This window comes from Vombatus ursinus, unplaced genomic scaffold (assembly GCF_900497805.2).
Source record: "Vombatus ursinus unplaced genomic scaffold, bare-nosed wombat genome assembly UNPS02014768.1, whole genome shotgun sequence".
In the NCBI taxonomy this organism is placed as follows: Eukaryota; Metazoa; Chordata; class Mammalia; order Diprotodontia; family Vombatidae; genus Vombatus; species Vombatus ursinus.
In genome coordinates, this window is record NW_020954546.1 from 28929674 (window position 1) to 28947867 (window position 18194).

Here is an 18194-nt window from a genome sequence, read left to right on the forward strand (position 1 = left end):
AAACCATATGATCTTTCCATTTTACATGAACATCTGCAAAATTGAAAAAGATGATAGTTACTACTGTTTTGTTTTAATTTTTTAAAAATGTGTATCATCTTTTTTCCATATCACTTTCATTTCTGAACACACCCCCTTATCCAGTGAGCCATATCCTTGTAACTAGGACTGAAAAAAAAAGCAGTTCGGCAAAACTAACCGAAACATCAACCAAGTCTAATGGTATGTGGGATGTTTCATACCCATAATCCTCCTCTGTTTAAAAAAAAAAAAGGCAGAGAGCCACCACAATTGTGTATAAGTAATACTGGAAAGAAAAATAAAAAATAAGGGTAACCCTGGAAATGAATATTCTCCATCTCCCTCAAAACCAACTATCTATCTGTAATAAAAAGAAATAGCACATGCTAGGTTCAATTCTCAAAAAACAAACTAATGGTAAGAATAATTCCTTTACCTGTCCAATTGAATGTGTGAGGCCTTTTTGGTAAAGTTCCATAGTTTTTCATTCTTTTCTCCCATACCACCAAGTATGGCAACCTCACCTGGGGCCAGAGAAGAGAAAAACAGTACTATTAAGCAATGAGTTAAAGGAAAAAACACCACGTTTTGGCTATCAAGTGGTAACTGGTAGAATTCTTATCAAGCTGGTTTAATGGTTAAATACAAAGCCAGGAAAAAAAAACACAACAACACACCAAAACTCTCCATATTTCCTCAGTTCACATACAAAGGGGAAAAAGGATAGACAACTATTAATAAGAGGTACTACTGAGCGAAGGTTCTCTGGGAAACTTATGGAGAGGGACATAGGAAGGAATTTAGGATAATTAAAAACAAAATTACCAATAACATTTATTATTTTTTTAAAATTACTAGTAGAAAAAAAAGTCCAAGGATTGAAGGGGATAGAGGATGGTGATAAAGGGAATAATCATTTACATTACATTATATATATGTTACTATGTGCCAGGTTGTGCTAAGCGCTTTTAGAAATATTATCTCATTTGATTCTTACAACAACCCTTCAGTATAAGTGCTATGATGATCACCCCCATTTCGCAGTTGAGGAAACTGAAGATTAAGCGACTTGCCAGGAGACACACAGCTAAGAAGTGCCTGAGGCCAAATTCGCACCCAGGCTCAGCACTCTATACACTGCCCCATCAGCTGGTGACCAGCCTCTTTGAGAGAGGAGAGCCAATGACAAGCAATCAAAGAAGGGCTCTGTTTTGAATAAATAATATCTGACTCGATATCATAGTTTTCCCAGAAAGACTACTCAGTGTCAGTGAAACAGAGAGCCCAGTAACTTCTAACTTTCCCCACCACAGAATCATTAGCAAACATAAGGAAATGATGCATATTACTACCTCTGCCAGAATGCTAACACACAATCTCTTACAAAGACAAGTGACAGAGTTATATTTTCTTTTTGTGAGGCAATTGGGATTAAGTGACTGCCCAGAGTCACACAGCTAGTGAATGTTATGTGTCTGAGGCCAGATTTGAACTCAGGTCCTCCTGACTCCAGGACCAGTGCTCTGTTCACTGCGCAATCTAGCTGCCCCCAGAGTTATATTTTCTAAAAAGAATCCTGTACAATATTAGTACAATGGGTTGGGCAGAACAATGACAGAAAAACTGAAGGAAGCAAAACAGGCCTAACAAGGATATCTTATATTGCACAACCAACTACATTCATTTGTTGAAAGAAAGCAATAATTTGTGTTGCTACTACTTCTCCATCAGACTTTAACACTGCTGTTATGGTCCTAAAGTTCTTAGGATCACAGGATCTTTAACAAAAGGAAAAGAGAGTTAGGTCAGTTCAACATAATCTTTAAATTTCTATAAATAAGTTTTTATTTTGCAAGCTAAAAACAGGATTTGAAAATTAAAATACTTAAGCAGCAAATACTGTAACAAATATTTATGGTATGTGTATCTAGGAACTTGTTTTCTAAAATTAAAAAATCATATCCTATTCCTTAGGGAAGCGGGTACGCATTCTTGACCTGTATGAATTGCCTTTTAGTTTATTTCTAAATTTAAAGCCTCCAGGAGGACAATCATGTGTGGTTCATAAAACAAACCTATAAAAAGGTAATTTGTCCTAGTGTCTTGTCAATTCATACTGAATAAGGCAAAGATATAGAGTCTTTTGTATGCGAAGATGATATGAATCATGCATTAATAATAGTGGGGTGGAGTGAAGTTATTTTCCAGTAGTTATGACCCATGACCTACATTCATGCACATTATCTGTCCAAGCATGCCTCTTGTCACTAACAACATACAATCTGAGGATAAGGAGTGAGAGTGAATAAATAAAAAAAATTCTCTGAATTCAATTTAATTTTATTTTAGTTCTGAATTCTCTCTTTTCCTCTCTCCTCTGCCACCCCTACCTATTGAGGAAGCAAAAACAGGGTCTGCAAACCAAGAGACGGAGCAGTGGAGAGTACGAGAGGCACAATTCAATGCCCAAATTTAAGGAATCTATTTTTTCAAGCTCATCTGGGAGCGCTTCTGATGGCAAAATTACAAAAAAACCAAGAGGAAAAAAGCAAACTCCTCCATAAAAACCATCAAAGAATCAAAGGACAGGAGAGAGTTCTAAAGTATCAGCTTCATCCAAACAAAGGAGCAGGAAGGATTACTAGAATCCAGGCTGTTCAATTAATGGTAAGGAGGCAAACAGCACTGAACTGAACAATAAACATTCATCTGTGAAAGACAGAGCTTACCATCTGTTTTCTTCAAAATATCCAAATATCCAAAACTGATTTGACTTCAACTTTTTTCACTGTCATAATTTCACTTCTTCCCCCATTTTTTATTTAATTTTTCCTAGAGTGGTTTGTCTTTTTGATGTTTTATTTCACATCTTTCCCTTAATGACATAAGGTTAATTTCTGAAGGGTTCAGTGGAACTCCTGATAAAACTAAGCCTTCTCTCATTAAGGTACCAATTGTCAATTTAAACATTGTATATGGAAGCCTTAGAACCAATTCTACTATAATAAGTATTGATGTACATGTAAAAACGAACATTGCTTATATTTTCCCTACATGAGTATATGTGATTACCCCAGGATTCTGTGTAGTTACTTTGTTTAGTCTATAGAAGATCACAAGACAAGTCTTAATCTGCCTTCACTTTGGAATGACGTTTACAAATTTTAAGATGATGTCTGTAAAATCAGATATTATTAAATTACCTTAGACTAGGACTTAATAAAACTCCAGAAAGTTTACTGGTCCTACCTTTTTGTTTTAGAATTGCAGGTATGAATAGCATATAGACTTTGACATCAGAAAGTATGGATAGTATGTAGACTTTGCCCTCAGGGAGATAATTAAGCTTAACCATGTTACTATATTGTTATAATAAACTTTTATAAGAATGGGCTGATATATTTGTTTTCTCTGGCTTCTCCTACAGTAGTCTGTTGGGAATTATATTGTTCTGGCTATTCAATTAAGGGCTAACATACACCTAAGTTAACTTGATTGAACTACACTAGGCTTTTAGCTGCTTTTTCCTATGTTATCAGAAAAGTAAGGCACAGGAATGGTGAAAAAGAGAATATACAAAAACTCTGGACACAATAGCAATAAGATCTGAAAAAGGACATAGGGATCTGTCTGAAACCAGGCAAAACCTGGGAAAATCTTGTGTATATTAAAGGGAAATACAACTGAGAAGTTAGGAAAAATGGAGAGACTAATGCATATACAGCTTCACACTGAAGGCAAGCCCAGATAAGATTACATTTTGAATGATCTATGCGATCGTATTTTTAGAGCAGGACATACATTTAGGTAAGACGGTGAAAAATGAGAAAGCGAGAAAAACAAAACCCATTACAAATATGGATAGTCAAGCCAACGTGTTCCTGCATTTGCCATTTAAAAAAGCTTCAATCTGCACTCCAGCTCCACGGCTCTCTACCTGGAGGTGAGCAGCAGCATGTTTCATATTGAGCCCTCTGGAACTGTAGTTGCTTGATCAGAGCGACTAAGACTTGCGTGTCTTTATGATATTGTTGGGGGTCTGTACAACCTGTGGCCCATGGGCCACTTACGACCTGAGGGCATGCCAAAGGATTTCAGGCCCACGGGCCACAGGTTGTGCAGGCCTGGTATACGTTGTTCTCCTGGTTCTGCTCCCTTCCCTCTGTGTCAGTTCATGTAAATCTTCCCATTTCTCTGAAATCATCCCCTTCCTAATTTCTTACGTCACAATCATATTCCATCACATTCACATATCATAACTTGTTCAGTCATTCTCACCTTAATTTCCAATTCTTTTTTTTTTTTTTTTTTAGTGAGGCAATTTGTTATGTGTCTGAAGCCGGATTTGAACTCAGGTCCTCCTGAATCCAGGGCCAGTGCTCCATCCACTGTGCCACCTAGCTGCTCCTTTAACTTCCAATTCTTTGTCACCACCAAAAGAACTGCAATAACTATTTTTGTACACATGATCCTTGAAAAAAACATTTATTAAGCACTTCCTATGTGGTAAGTACTGAGGATACAAACAGAAAATACACAGATCTCACATTCTAATTGGCAGAGACACCACAGAAAAAAGCAAGTTTAATTGCAAGATAGATGGCAAAGCCCATAAGTCCGAAAGGTGGTGTGTGTGGCGGGGAGAGGGAAATGGCCAGGCCCAGAGGTCCTTAGGTTACATCGGTAGGTCATATGACAGTGCCAGGGGGACTGCAGGGAAGATTGTCGGGTATGGTGTTTCTCTATCTCACTGGAAGACACACACTTGGTGACTCCAACCTTCTTAAGACCCAGTATGTAATCAGCAGACAAAGGGAAGGGGTAAAGCAAAGGGGCAGGATGCCTCGAGGCGGTGGCAGGTCTTCCCACTGCCTGGCCTTCCCAGACGGATATGTTCTGTGGTTGCAAAAGTCTCAGATAAGAGCAAAGCTAACTAGAATCCAGGCAACAAGATCAACCCTGAGTCCTTAGCTTTATAAGTAAAGCCATGCTCTGTCTCTGTGGCACTCTGCTCAAAGCGATCCAAAGAAGAACAGCACTACTTTTTGAAAAGTGGTTACTAAGTCCCAGTACACAGGCAATGGTGTAAATATGGTCAGCTCTAGGAACCACACCACCCACATCCAATCCTGAAAGTGGTAAAGAAATGGCATCAAAAACCCCAGGTCATTGAAATATGAATTTCTGAAACTGATGGACCCTAAGTTCCAAAGAAATACATGCTTTGCTGAGGTGCGTTAACAAGGAGGGACTGAAGATGACATAGGCCAGCGATGCTACTAAGGCCCTCGGCATTATGTCCCCAATGCCGAGATCACCAAACCCATTGGTCCTACAGTGTAACCTTGCCTCAAGATTACCACCAAAGCCACTGGGCTCAAATTTACCACCAAATATTCAAGTTTCTTGACATTCAAGTCCACCAACCCCAAACTTACCAGAAATTCTGAGGAAGCCATCAGCCCACCAAATCCACTGATCACCAGCACTAAGGCCTCTAGGGTCCAAACTGCCAGTCCAAAATCTATCAGATAAAATGCTTTACAACAGAAGAACTTGTTTGAACCCTAAGTGCAGTCTGACCCCAGCCAAAGCATCATCATTCACTATTTTCTACAAATGAAGAAAATAGTAAGGCACAAGAACTATCCAAAAGGAAAAAATATTAAAAAAAAAAAACAAAAATAGTAAAAAAGGAACTGTCAATCATGTCACTCAAAGGCTAGAGGAAAATTCTGTAATTCAATTTTTTGAACTGCATGACTGCTGAAAACACCCCCTACAAACAATCTCTAGGTCAAAAGCAAGTATGGATAAAAAGACCACCAGAATTAGCATCAGATGACCTAGACTCAAGTTCTTGGCTCTAATCTTTGCTAGTGGTGAAGCAGGTCACGGGCAAGTCCCTGAGTTTCACTTCCATGACATGCAAAACAGGAATCCTACTACTTATAGTGTAGAAAGACGGTGTGGCTAGAGAGCAGGCCTTGGAGGTCCCACCCAACGGACTGAAAGCCCTGAACTCAAGGGCTGCCTCTGACAAATTCTGTGTCACCCCAGGAAAGTCTCTTAGCCTCTCCTAGTTCTAGGCAATTTCAGAAGACTCTAAGTTGTGGAAAAAGTGTCCAACTAAATGGACAGAGACATTTTTTCATCTGGGAATCCCCTCTAGCAATGAAATCACAGATCCACTCCTTATGCCTACTAGTTCTTCTACCTAATTTATAGGTCTTTGATAGAAAAACAGTTTGTAAACTGTGAAGAACTAATTTACAAGCTACTATCATTTACATGAATGGAGAGACATCATGCTGATACTGAGTTTGAGAGCCCAAGGACCCTCTGACACTTGCTTGCTGTGTGATCTTAGACAACTCCCTTACCCTCTCTGGGCCTCAGATGTCTCACCTGAAAAGTGAGGTGACAAGACTCAATGAGCTCTAGAAGCCCTTCCAACAACCCTAGAGAACTTAAAAATGATTAGCTGGGCTTCCACCAAACAAGGCGATAAAGTCTGAAGCCAAATGTGCTTTTCTTTTACAGAGCACTGTTTGAATCTATTCTGAGGCGGGGTGTGTTGCTGCACATCCGTCATTCTGAATTACATACAGAGATTTTAAGAAGACAACTATGAACATCTTACAAAACTACCCAAATGGGAAAGAGTCTGTTGAACTTGGACAGATCACTATGACGTCACAGTTCTTACAAACATACGTACACAGGCCCCGCTCCCTACCTTCTCGGACTAAATCTTCGGCAGTGCTGACTCCGTGCTCTATGAGTTTCTGGCAGTCATCTAACGGCTTGATCGTCTCCTGCTCGATAGCGTCCACTTCTTGCAACAGAGACACTAATCGTTCATCCAAGAGCTTCCGGAGGGTTCCCTTCAGATCATTAAAATGTTGCCTGAGGACATCTCTAGTCTGTGATGCACTCTCTTTGATCTGAAAAGACATAAAAACTGGGAAATCACAACCTCTGAAAAAGACCAGGATAATACATGGATCCATATGATCATAAATACAGAACTCAATGGGTCCTGAGAGATCACAACCAATGGTCATTCTAGGGTACCGCATAATTATCATCTGGACACTACCACTTGAGCCTGGGTTCAAGTCCTGGCTCTGACTAAAACTTACTGGTTGTGATTTTGGGAAAAGAAATAAAAACTTTTCTAAGCCTCCATTTGCTCATCCATAAAATGGGTATAATACCACTTGTGGTTATGTAGTTTGTCCTTCAATCTCGAAGAGGTCCAGGATATCAGGGAGATGATGACATGACTTGCATTGAATTGGATTTGAATGAGGGAGGACTGTGCAAAGTCACCAGCCTCACTTTCTCCTCTAGAGCCATCTGGGTCCAGTGGCCAGGTATCAATCAGGACAACTGGAGATGGCGTAATAACACTTGCAGTACCACAGGGTTACTAAGAGGATTGCTGCCTTATCCCCTACTTCATGAACTCTATTTGTCTAAAGAAACTAGATTATTTGTTGACTGACAAGATATCATTGGTCATTATTATTGTAATTATTACTACTGGCATTCTCCAATAACCATGACCAGGTACAATGTCATTCCAGATGTGGGTAATAATTTTACATTTCCTTAGTTGTCCTTAAATAAATTTTGTTGGGGGAAAACTGCACAGGTGTATAATGGAATATTACTGTGTTGTAAGAAATGACAAATATGATAAATATAGGTAAGAGTGGAAAAACTTACATGAATTGACCCAAAGTGAAGCAGAGACAAGAAAATAATATACATGATGACTATAACTACAAAACAATTTGAAAATGTATATTGTAAAATTACAAAGAACAAGTGTGGCCCCAAAGAAGAGATATGAAAATACACTTTCCCTTTACTCCTTCGCAGAGAGTGGGGATTGGGGAAGAAGTCCACAAGTGTAAAACACGGAATAGATTGTCAGATTTTTTTTTCACTGAATTAAGTGGTTTTGCTGATTTTTTCCCCCTTTCTCTTTTTCTTTAAAAAAATGTCTTTGTTATATGGAATAATTTTTTGGGGGGGAGAATACAGAAGAAAGTTTAGGTGATGTAAAAATAAAACATTAATAAAATTTATTTTAAAAGAGAAAATTGCATAGATTCGGAATTCTTTTCTGATTAAAAAAATTGGCAAAGAACAACCAAGAATGAATTAAAAGTCACGAGAGAGAAATCATCTCATAAAAAAATATCCGTCTGCTAGGATAACTACAAACTAGATATTAATTTTCAATCTCAAGAGGCCCACTGGAGAATGGACAAAGTAAATTAAATGCCAATCTCCCAAGGAAAACAGGTCAGAAAAATGTTTCTGGCCTATACATCTATTAAAAACAAATTTAACTTGCGTATTTCCCAAAATGTTAAAGAAAGAATTTACTTAACATGCAATTCATACCATCTCATTTAATATGGGACTTGCCTGTGAAGAAGAGACAAATAGGATTACAAAAATTAAAACAACCACATACCAGGTTTTGTAAGTTTTGTCATGTTAAAAGTGAAATTCTACTATCTTAATCCATATATTTGTATTCCATTTCAGGTTCACTATGCCTAGTTTTTAACCACCAAGAAAAGACATCCAAGGAAGAACATATCAAAATGTGGTACACAGTAGAAAACAGAAATTCAGATTGAAAAAAATAGAATTTGAGTTTGTCATTTTATCAAAAGACAGCTATGAAATAAATCCACGTGTCAAATAAACCAAGATAAGGCAACGGATTTAACGTACTTAATTTGGTTTATTGTGTAATTTTAAGAATTCATTTTTAAAAATCAGAGAAAAGAAAGCACAGAGAAAAATAATATAATATAAATAAACCACCATGGTTCAAACTATCTTTATAATTTTTACTTCTATCACACTGCTGCAAATTCTGCAGTAAGCAGCCCACAAAAGAGGTTGCATCTAGGGCTTTATAAGCAACGGATGCAGCACACATAGGAAGTACCTCAGTTAAGCAAAGGCAGTTTCCTTTTCAGAAAGAATTCAAAAGCTCTTCAACTACTCTAGAACCTACACGTATCTTGTTTTTCTTTTGGGACCTACAAAAAAAGGAAGTACGTGGATACAGAGCAGCAAAAAAGCTGGAGATCAGGGAATATACTAAAGCCCCCTCACTTCCTGAAGTCCTACCTTCAGGCTTTGTCCATGTTACTCAAAGCCCTTCATTTAGTACTAGAGAATTAGACACTGCCTTGGAACAAACATCCTTTTCCTCCAATATTATGGTGTACAGCAGTGGTGTCAAACACAAGTAGAAAGGGAGGTCGCTAAATCACACATAAGGATCCCTGGGGTCACAGAATGACTTAGAAAATCACATATTAATATTATCTGTGTTCTATTGTATTTTTACAAATTTTGTTAAACTTTTGCCAATTCTAATCTGCACCAGTCATGTCTGACATCTCTGGCGTATGGCAGCTCAACCATATGGAACTAAATCACTTATCTAACCAATTTTTTCTTGGGTTTTGTGAAGCTCATTAGAAAGTACTGACCAGCTCCACAGACTTTTTTTTTTTACAGTATTTATTAGTCTGAAATAAAAATATGGAATGACTCTATAAGCAGGGGTTCTTAATAGTTTGTAATAGTCTCTTTTATTTACTGCATTTAAAAACACTGTTCTCAGGAGTCCACAGACTACATGAGACTGCCAAAGGGATCCATAATACCAAAAATGCTAAGAACCCCTGCCATAAAATGTCTTCCAGAAATGCTCATGACACATATTTCACCTGAGATTTTATTTTCAGGCTAGTGAAAGATGGATTTTAATTGAAACTTGATTCAGAAGCCAAAGTAAAAGGATGTCGGTAAATGACAGATCAGAGACCTGCGGCATACAAAAAAGACCACAGGATCTGGAGTCAGGGATCTGGTTTGAAGCTCAGCTTTGCTATTTATTTGCCTACAGGATCTTAAGCAAATCCCTTAAGCCTTCTGGGCCGCAATACTCCGCTACAAAATAAAGAGATAGAGCAGATGATCTCACAGGGCTATTCTTTAAAAATTTACAATCCTATAATATGCTTTAAGTTGTGTGACAGAATTGATTAGGAAATGTCAAAAAAATTGGAAAGTGAATTGTTTCTGTTGCTCCTGCTACAGAATTCCTGCCCAAACCAGGGAGACAGTATGGTATCACCAAAGGAACACTGGTCTTCAGATCATAAGACTGACCTTTGAGGCTGTGTGACTTGGGCAAATCTCTTACCCTCTGTGAGCCTCAGTTCTTTCATCTGTCAAACTAGGAAAGTAACACTCTCACTAATTTGGAAGTATGCCCCCAAAGTCACTAAACTGTACAGACCCTTTGATCCAGGAACATCCATACTACCCCAAAGAGAACAGAGAGGAAAAGGACCCATGTAGACAAAAATATTTAAAGCAGCTCTTTTTGTAGTGGCAAAGAACTGGAAACTAAGGGAGTGACCACCAAATGGCAAATGGCAGAACAAATGACAATATATAAGTGTAATACCACTGTGCCATAAGAAATGGGAGTTGGTTTCAGGGAAACACGGAAGACTTGACGTATGAACCTGAAGTATAAACTGATGCAGAAAAATTAACGAATCACAAAAATAATTTATACTGTAAAGACAAACCACTTTAAAAAAAAAAGAAAGAAAAGAAAACAACTCTCTGAGGGACCTGAGAGCTCTGATCAATGTATGACCATCCATGACTCTAGAGGACAGATAACAAAGCATGTCCGCTTTCTGCAAAACAGATGACAGACTCAAGATGCAAAATGAGACATATTTTTGGACACCGCCAATGTTAGAATGTGGTTTTTTTTTTTTTGGTTAGGCAATGGGGTTAAGCGACTTGCCCAAGGTCACACAGCTAGTAAGTGTTATGTGTCTGAGGCCGGATTTGAACTCAGGTCCTCCTGACTCTAGGGCCAGTGCTCTATCCACTGCACCACCTAGCTGCCCCTAGAATGTGTTTTGCTTGACGATGCATATGTGTTTTAAGGACTTTTCAATGTGGGGAGAAGAAGGAAAAGAAAATAAATGCTTGGTAGTTGGAAAAAAAATTAAAGCTTTTCTTCAACTTGCACTACTTACTTCATGGGGCTACTTCAAGAATAATCCTTTGTCAACCTTAAAGCACTACACAAACATGAGCTATTACAATTAAACTGGCATCTGTCTGTCTGAGGCAACAATGATGAAAGTCGAAAAAAATCAGAAACTGTGAATTGTCCAAAGCTGGGAGTACTCAATGTATCACCAAAAAAAATTGTGATAAAGATTGTTAAAGTTGACTACTACTATGTTTTGTTGCAGCTTTCCACTCAAACCTCTCCAGTAATGTAGAACGTTAACTTAAGTTTACAAAGTTTCTAATGTACTGGATCTAATCCAACTGAAATCATTGGGGTTGGGTTTGTTTTTTTTTTTTTAAAAGCTTAAAACATGATGAGCTCAGAAAACACTGAGGTCATCAAATATATATTTCAACACTAAGATGTGGGAAGACTAGCACCCCCTTCTACAAGATCCTGATCCCCCCAACTGCTACTGCCAGCTCTTCCAGACTAACAGCTCTGCATTTATATTGATTTTGTACATACTTATATATGAACTTGTCTCCCTAGTTAGCATGCAAATGCCTTGAAAGCAGGGATTGTTTGATTCTTTTTTTTGAATATGTGTCACCCAGGGCTAACAATGCCTGAGATGTATGAAATGCTTGCTGCTTGTTGGATAAGAACTTATGCAACATCCTTGCCAAGATGCCCATGACTAATAGTCACTGTGGACTTTGTTACTAAAAAGTCATAAAACTGTCTTTTAGAACTATCTAGTTTTCTTTTTAAATGCCACAAATACTAGTATTAACTCAATGCATTTAAATACATGTAGAGCACCTACTACCTGCAAAGCACTGTTAGGTACTATGAGAGTAAGAAAGGTGAAGAAGCAATAAAGACTAGACTTTATTCAGCAGACAGTGGGGAGCCATTGAAGAATTCGGAACAGAGGAACTATGTGATCAGAGCTTTGGTTTAGGACAATTAATATATAAGTCCAAGGTACAAAGACAGATGGGAAGGGAGATAACAAAAAGGCCTTCAGGTCAGGCAACTGGAAATGGGGACATGAATCTCACAAAGGCATCATTCTTACCCAAATCTTTTTGTAAGGGGAGTCTTCACTCACCTCAAATCCTAGAAATCTGAATCCCATACTGTGTACCTCTTCCTTCATCATGATATTGAAATTGTTTTCTCTGGGATTATAAAATGATCAGATCTTATAATTTAATTGTGGCCTCTTCTCACTTCTTGATCTCATTCTTAATATTCACTTCTCCCCTGGCTTCTATGGCTCCATTTTTGGGAACTTTCTTATTGTTCCTTCCTTTTTACTTCTTTGACTCCTATTCTTTCTCCTTTTCCCTGAAGGTACATCTTCCCACAAGGCTGTCGTCGATTCCCATTTTTTATTTATACTCTCTTTGGCAATCTCATACACTCTGGTGATTTTAGTTGTCATTGCTAAGTAACCCCCAACCTTACCTCTCCTTCTTAAAGTAAGGTGTCCTCCCTTTGTGTTGTATATTTTCTCCTGTGGTAATTTCATCCACTTTCATGGCTTCATCTACTGTTACTACAAGGATGGCCCTAAGTTCTGCATATCTGCAGTCCTGACCTCTCTCTTAAGCTCCAGAGAAGCATTCTGGCTGCCTACTAGACATCTCCACCAGTCATAACTTCAAACTCAGTCTGTGTCAAAGGGAGTCTCGTAAAGCCTGGGTGATCATGTCAGTCCCCTCCTTAATAAATATTTGCTGATTGGCCGCTATCTAAAACCCAGCTCATCTTCCCTGATAAATAACTCCTCCTGAATTCCCTTTTTCTGTCAATGGCATTGCTGTGGCTTCCAGTCACCCAGGCTGGAAAACTTGCTCATTGATTCTTTCCTCCCCTCTGCTTCCTCCTTCCTCCCATTGGAGTCGGCTCCTAAGACCTGTTCATCCTGTCCTTTACTTTGTCCAGTCTTTCTCCTTTACTTCTGAAATGTCTGCTATGGCCATCCCTTTACGACTCCTCTTTCTAGAAGTATGCAGTATAAAAGAAGAGAGAGGTGGGTATTTTTTGTCTTGCTTTGAGGACTGGGGAGATCTGAAAATGTTTATAGGCAAAAGAGTAGTCAATGGGGAGGGAGGGACAGACAAAGAAGAGAACTGCTGGATCGACAATTTCAATTCCTATCCCATCACCCTTCCCCCCCTTTCCTCCATATCCCATGACCATAAAGAAGATAGTCAGGTAAGGCAATTTTACCAAAACCACCCAACTAGTAAGCAGCAAAGGCGTGTTTCAAATGCCATATCCAATGTTCTTTCCACTGGAGCCCAGCCTCCCTTACAAAAAGGTTTGGGTAAGAATGATGCCTTTGTGAGATTCAAAGCGCCTGCTTCTAATTATAGTATCCATTTTAACTGTGCTGACCTTGGATGGCCAATTTAGCATTCTTCTCTCTACTCGTATGTGGAAGACCTAGTTATAGGTTTCTAGCTTGAATATTCTACCTACGTTTTCAAAATCTATCTATATATCTAAGGTTGCCTATCCTCTTCTACCCTCAATTAATAAATACACCAGACTGTTAAAGAGTGAAACACAGCCTTATTTCCATGTACATTTTCTTCAACCTTTTCTTTAAAATTTCTTCAAAATCAGAGGGTAGGATCATGGCCTTAGTTCTACACACTGTTTGGTAATCATCATTCTAGCTTTATTGAACATTCTTTGGAGGTAAAGGTAGAGATATTTAGGCTACAAAATTCAAGTCAAGATCCTCATTAACTCTAAATTACATACAAACAAAATCAATTCCTAACCAAATATCTAATATTACATTTTATTAATAATAGCTAGGTAGTACAATACATAAACTTGGAGTTAAGACCTGAGTTCAAATCTATCCTTAGATACTTCCTTAGCTGGGTGAACTTGGGCAAATCAGATCAAACCTTTCTCAGCCTCAGTTTCCTCTTCTGTAAAATGGGAATAATAGCACCTATCTCCAAGGATCAAATGAGATGGCATATTTAAAGTGCTTTGCAAACTCTAAAGTGCTATATAAATACTGGCTATTATTTTACATAAACGCTTAAAAAAAACAAAAACTCATCCAGGAGCAAAACAGAATATTATAATGAGGCCAAAAGGAGCTATACCTCCCAGACATTCTCCTGACTCCATACCCAATCTGCAGAATGTCCTTTAATTTGAAAAAAATCAATTACAGAAATCTACTTTTCAAAGGTTTATTAATGGGGATAATAATATTTGCATTCCTTATCCCACAGGGTTGTTATGAGGAAGTGACTTTATAAACCTTAAAGAAATATGTAAACGTGAATTACTGTTGTGATTGACGTCTAAAGAAGGCCACATTTACTATGTTACTTTTCATTTATTTGTGGAAGTACGGTGAACTGAAAAGCAAAATAGTAATTTAATACAATTGCTACTAACATGACCAATTGAACCAGGGGCATGCGCCCTTTGTAATCCCACACTGCACATAGCTGAGCCTGCATGCCCCACAGTATCAAAAAGGGCAGCCTAACCTTGGGATCCCCATGTCCCGAGAATCCTATTGCACACACACTATAAGCATCAATGCCTACTACACTGGAGTTTGAATACTCTTCAAAAGGGGAGTAACAGAAAGAAGGGCAAGTAGAAGGTAAAAGTGGCAACTGTAGCATTTTTTTCCCTTGATGAGGAAGAACGACTTTCTGCCCTGGTTTCTCTAACATAATTGGGCTTAGAATTGACCTCTGTCTGACTCGGTCTTGCTATTAAGAAATGTGTTCTTCTGTCCTTTGGGAAAGATTGTCTAAAGAGAACCTGGCAAAAACTGCAAAAGAGAAATTTCACAATACTACTGCAAAAAATATTTGTTAAAAATTGAAGGAAATTAAAGATACAGAGGGAAAAAATCCATTTTTAAGTGACAAATCTTCACAGAAGCTTCGCAAGTCAAATGATTATGATATAGATATGTTATGACAGACAAAGATCTGTAATACTCCAGTTCCCTTCATATGCTGATCCATTTTTATGGACAATTATCAAATTTCAACATACATATTGATGCTTTTAATTCAAAGCACTGAACCCTTAGTTAATGAAGAGTAGGAGGCACCATGACATTTTATGGAGAAAACATGTATTGCAATTCAGATAGTCTTAGAAGACCAAGTCATAGTGTTTTGAATCACACACACACGTATAAAAACCAACACCACAGGAATATAAATAGCTCTGAAAAACTCTAAGCAAGTGAACATTTCATGTCATTGTACAACTAGTTAATTCTTCCTTTGAGTGACAACCTAAGAGATCTCCAAATAGAAAAGGAGTTCACTTATTTTGTATTTTCATCTTATCACCAAATTTCAACTTCACTTAGGTAAGGAGAGTGGTAAACACGATAAAATTTCTTGAAAACAAACTTATTTCTGGCTTTTACTGACACTCCTACTCACTCTACAGCACTTCCTTTTCTCTGGGCAGGGCACCAACCTAACCACAAGTGAAGAAGCTGCTACATGTCAGTTTTGTTTGTTTCTTTCCGACAGAAAACACTCAAATTGTTGTATTCTTTCTAAACTTTAATTTACATAAACTCTCCAAAAAAATCACTATTTCATATGTAAGAAATTTCATAAGATTACTAAGATAGCTTTAAAAGATGAAAGGAAAAACTTTACCAAGAAAAAAAATAAAATTATTTATTTAAAGAATAAAAACCCAAGTAAATTTGTAGAAGAGTTCTCCTTCAGTTTACCTCAAGTGAAATCCTTGACCACAAAGCCATAAATTTCCATTTTGGATTGTTGTTATAAAAAATGACTGAACCTTAAAAATCACCTAGCCACTGAACAAAAGGAAATGCTTCCTTTGATAACATTTTTATAATACAAACTCCTGTTGAAATGCAAGTGACAGAGGACTGATCCTTTATAGCACAGGTCTCTGCATCATTACCAACATTCACAATCCACTCTAATTTGCTTTGAGGGCAGCAACTGTTTTAACTAGCATTAGTACAACACACAGAGTTCCTTCATGAAAGGGAAAGTACAGCATTACTCAGTCCACGAAAGGCAAAGTCATCACAAATCTAGCTGGAACGTATGCTCTAATTGTACCCCAAGCAGGCGGGAAATTAGATATTTATGAAATCTTTCTAAACTACAGCAATACAAGACTGAGTTATAAAAAAGAACTCACAGTGTCTAACTTTGGAAGAAAGATGAAAAAGAACGTGTATGAAAATAACACATTAATACACTTAGCAAAGAACTATACTAAGTTACCCTGAAATTCAGTCACTTCTATGTGAAGGGATTATTACAAGTAATAAGTACTTTCGTATTTAACTCTTACCTTTTAATTGGGAATAAAGTTGACCACACTCAGATAAAAGATAATAATCATATTATATTGGTCAAATGGCAAAAATCAATTAAGTTTTTTTTAAAGGGACTTAAAATTTTCTATGAAAGCAAAAGGAAGATTGTAAACGTTATATTGTATCTTGAGATCCTTGTTCCAAAGACTTTTATTATGGCTAGAATTCTGATGGAGAGACACTAAATTCCCTTTTCAGCTTGGCCACTGCTTTACTATGCTATCTTAGGTAGCAAACTTCTGTTAGGTCACCTTTTCTGAAGTAGAAATAATACATGGCCTATGCCTACTGTACAAAACATATAATATGGGAGACATTTTATACCTCGGAGAAGTTACATTATTAATCCAAGGCAGTTATTAAAGCAACACGGTTATTACCGGTACAGAATTTACATTTCTTCTAAGCATGAGAAAGTTTATAGTTTACAAAGATAAAAAGTAATCATTTATATAAAAATACACATAGTTACAATGGGTCACCAACTGCATCGATGTTAGTAAAAAAGAATCACTTCATTGACAGCTGCATTCATATCATTATGAGGAATATGACTGGCTTGTGATATTTTCCTTTACATTCCCAACCTGATGAATTGCGCAAATTTCATGTATCCTTGATATTCCTTGCATCCATTAGAAATGAACCACAGAAAACGGTTACATGAAGCTATGCACAGAATTTTAGTCCCAGACGGGGCCTCTGAGGCCCTCTATTCATAGGCCAGCCCACCCCTCAATTTACAGGGGAGAAAACGGAGCTAAGGCACAAAGAGAATCACACAGGACCCCTACCCCCAACTCCATCATTTCCCAGTCTCTCTGCAAAGCAACCCCTCCCTCCTGGCCTTCCCCCAACCCCCTCCCCCCATTTCTTCTTCCCTCCCAGACTCGCTTTGCTCCCAGCACCCCCTTCCTCAATTTGGCACCAGAACCCACCCCGACCCGCGGACCCCGAATTCTCCCGAGGCCGGCTGGGACCCCAGCTACCTCCCGTACCCTCCCCTGGAGCACAATCACACGCCTCCAACAGGCCCCGCCTCTCACACGCCCCCTCTCAGGCCCCGCCCCGGCCCCGCCCCCCACCTCGCGCTCCCCCACGCACCGCCCCCCCCCCCCCCGCCCCGTCTCGGGCCCGGACCTGCCTCCGCGCTGCCTGCAGCCCCTGCAGCCGCTGGCCCAGCTCGCGCCGGTAGCTCTGCGCCGCCTCAATGCTCTCCCGGGCCTCCTGAAGCAGCAGCTCCAGATCCGGCTCGGGCTCCATCCTCCCTCTCATCCAGCCGCCGCCCCGGCCCCCGGCCCCGGCACTGGCCCAGCCTCTTCGGAGGCGGAAGCGTCAGACCTCCTCCCCCGCTGGCCTTTCGAACAAACTTTATTGACAGCCCGGGTTGGGCCCAAGGCGCAGCCGCGAGGGGAGGCCACGCCCCTGCCCCGCTGACCAATCCGCGTGTGCCTGGGAAGCACCTCCACAGCCCCGCCTCCGGGGGGAGGGACCTAGTGCTCTTACCCAGCCGGGGGAAACTGAGGACGGGGAAGGGCCAGCGTCTGAGGGCAGGCCACGTTTAGTAATGTATAGATCAGGGACGAGAGTGTAAAGCGCCCCCTAGAGAGGCGAGAGGAGCATGACGAGCCGGGTGGGTGAGTGCCCTCTGTTGGGAGGCCTGTGGGGAAGGGTCATTTCCCAACTGTG

At 39.2% G+C, this 18194-nt stretch overlaps 1 protein-coding gene across 2 annotated transcripts in view; it reads right to left on the bottom strand.

The window, feature by feature from the left end:
• The window catches only part of CRLF3 (cytokine receptor like factor 3), a 30667-nt gene extending 12834 nt beyond the window's left edge, over positions 1–17833 (bottom strand). Inside the window, exons 1-3 of one of the 2 annotated variants that reach the window (XM_027862367.1) lie at positions 17646–17831; positions 6761–6968; positions 458–545 (exon numbers count right to left, since the gene is read on the bottom strand). In XM_027862367.1, coding sequence (XP_027718168.1) covers positions 458–545; positions 6761–6968; positions 17646–17780 — 431 coding nt within the window. In that variant the 5' untranslated portion in view covers positions 17781–17831. Of the gene's footprint in view, positions 1–457; positions 546–6760; positions 6969–17645 lie in introns of both variants that reach the window. The other variant, XM_027862368.1, reaches the window with a different exon arrangement.
• Between the last annotated feature and the right edge of the window lie 361 nt (positions 17834–18194).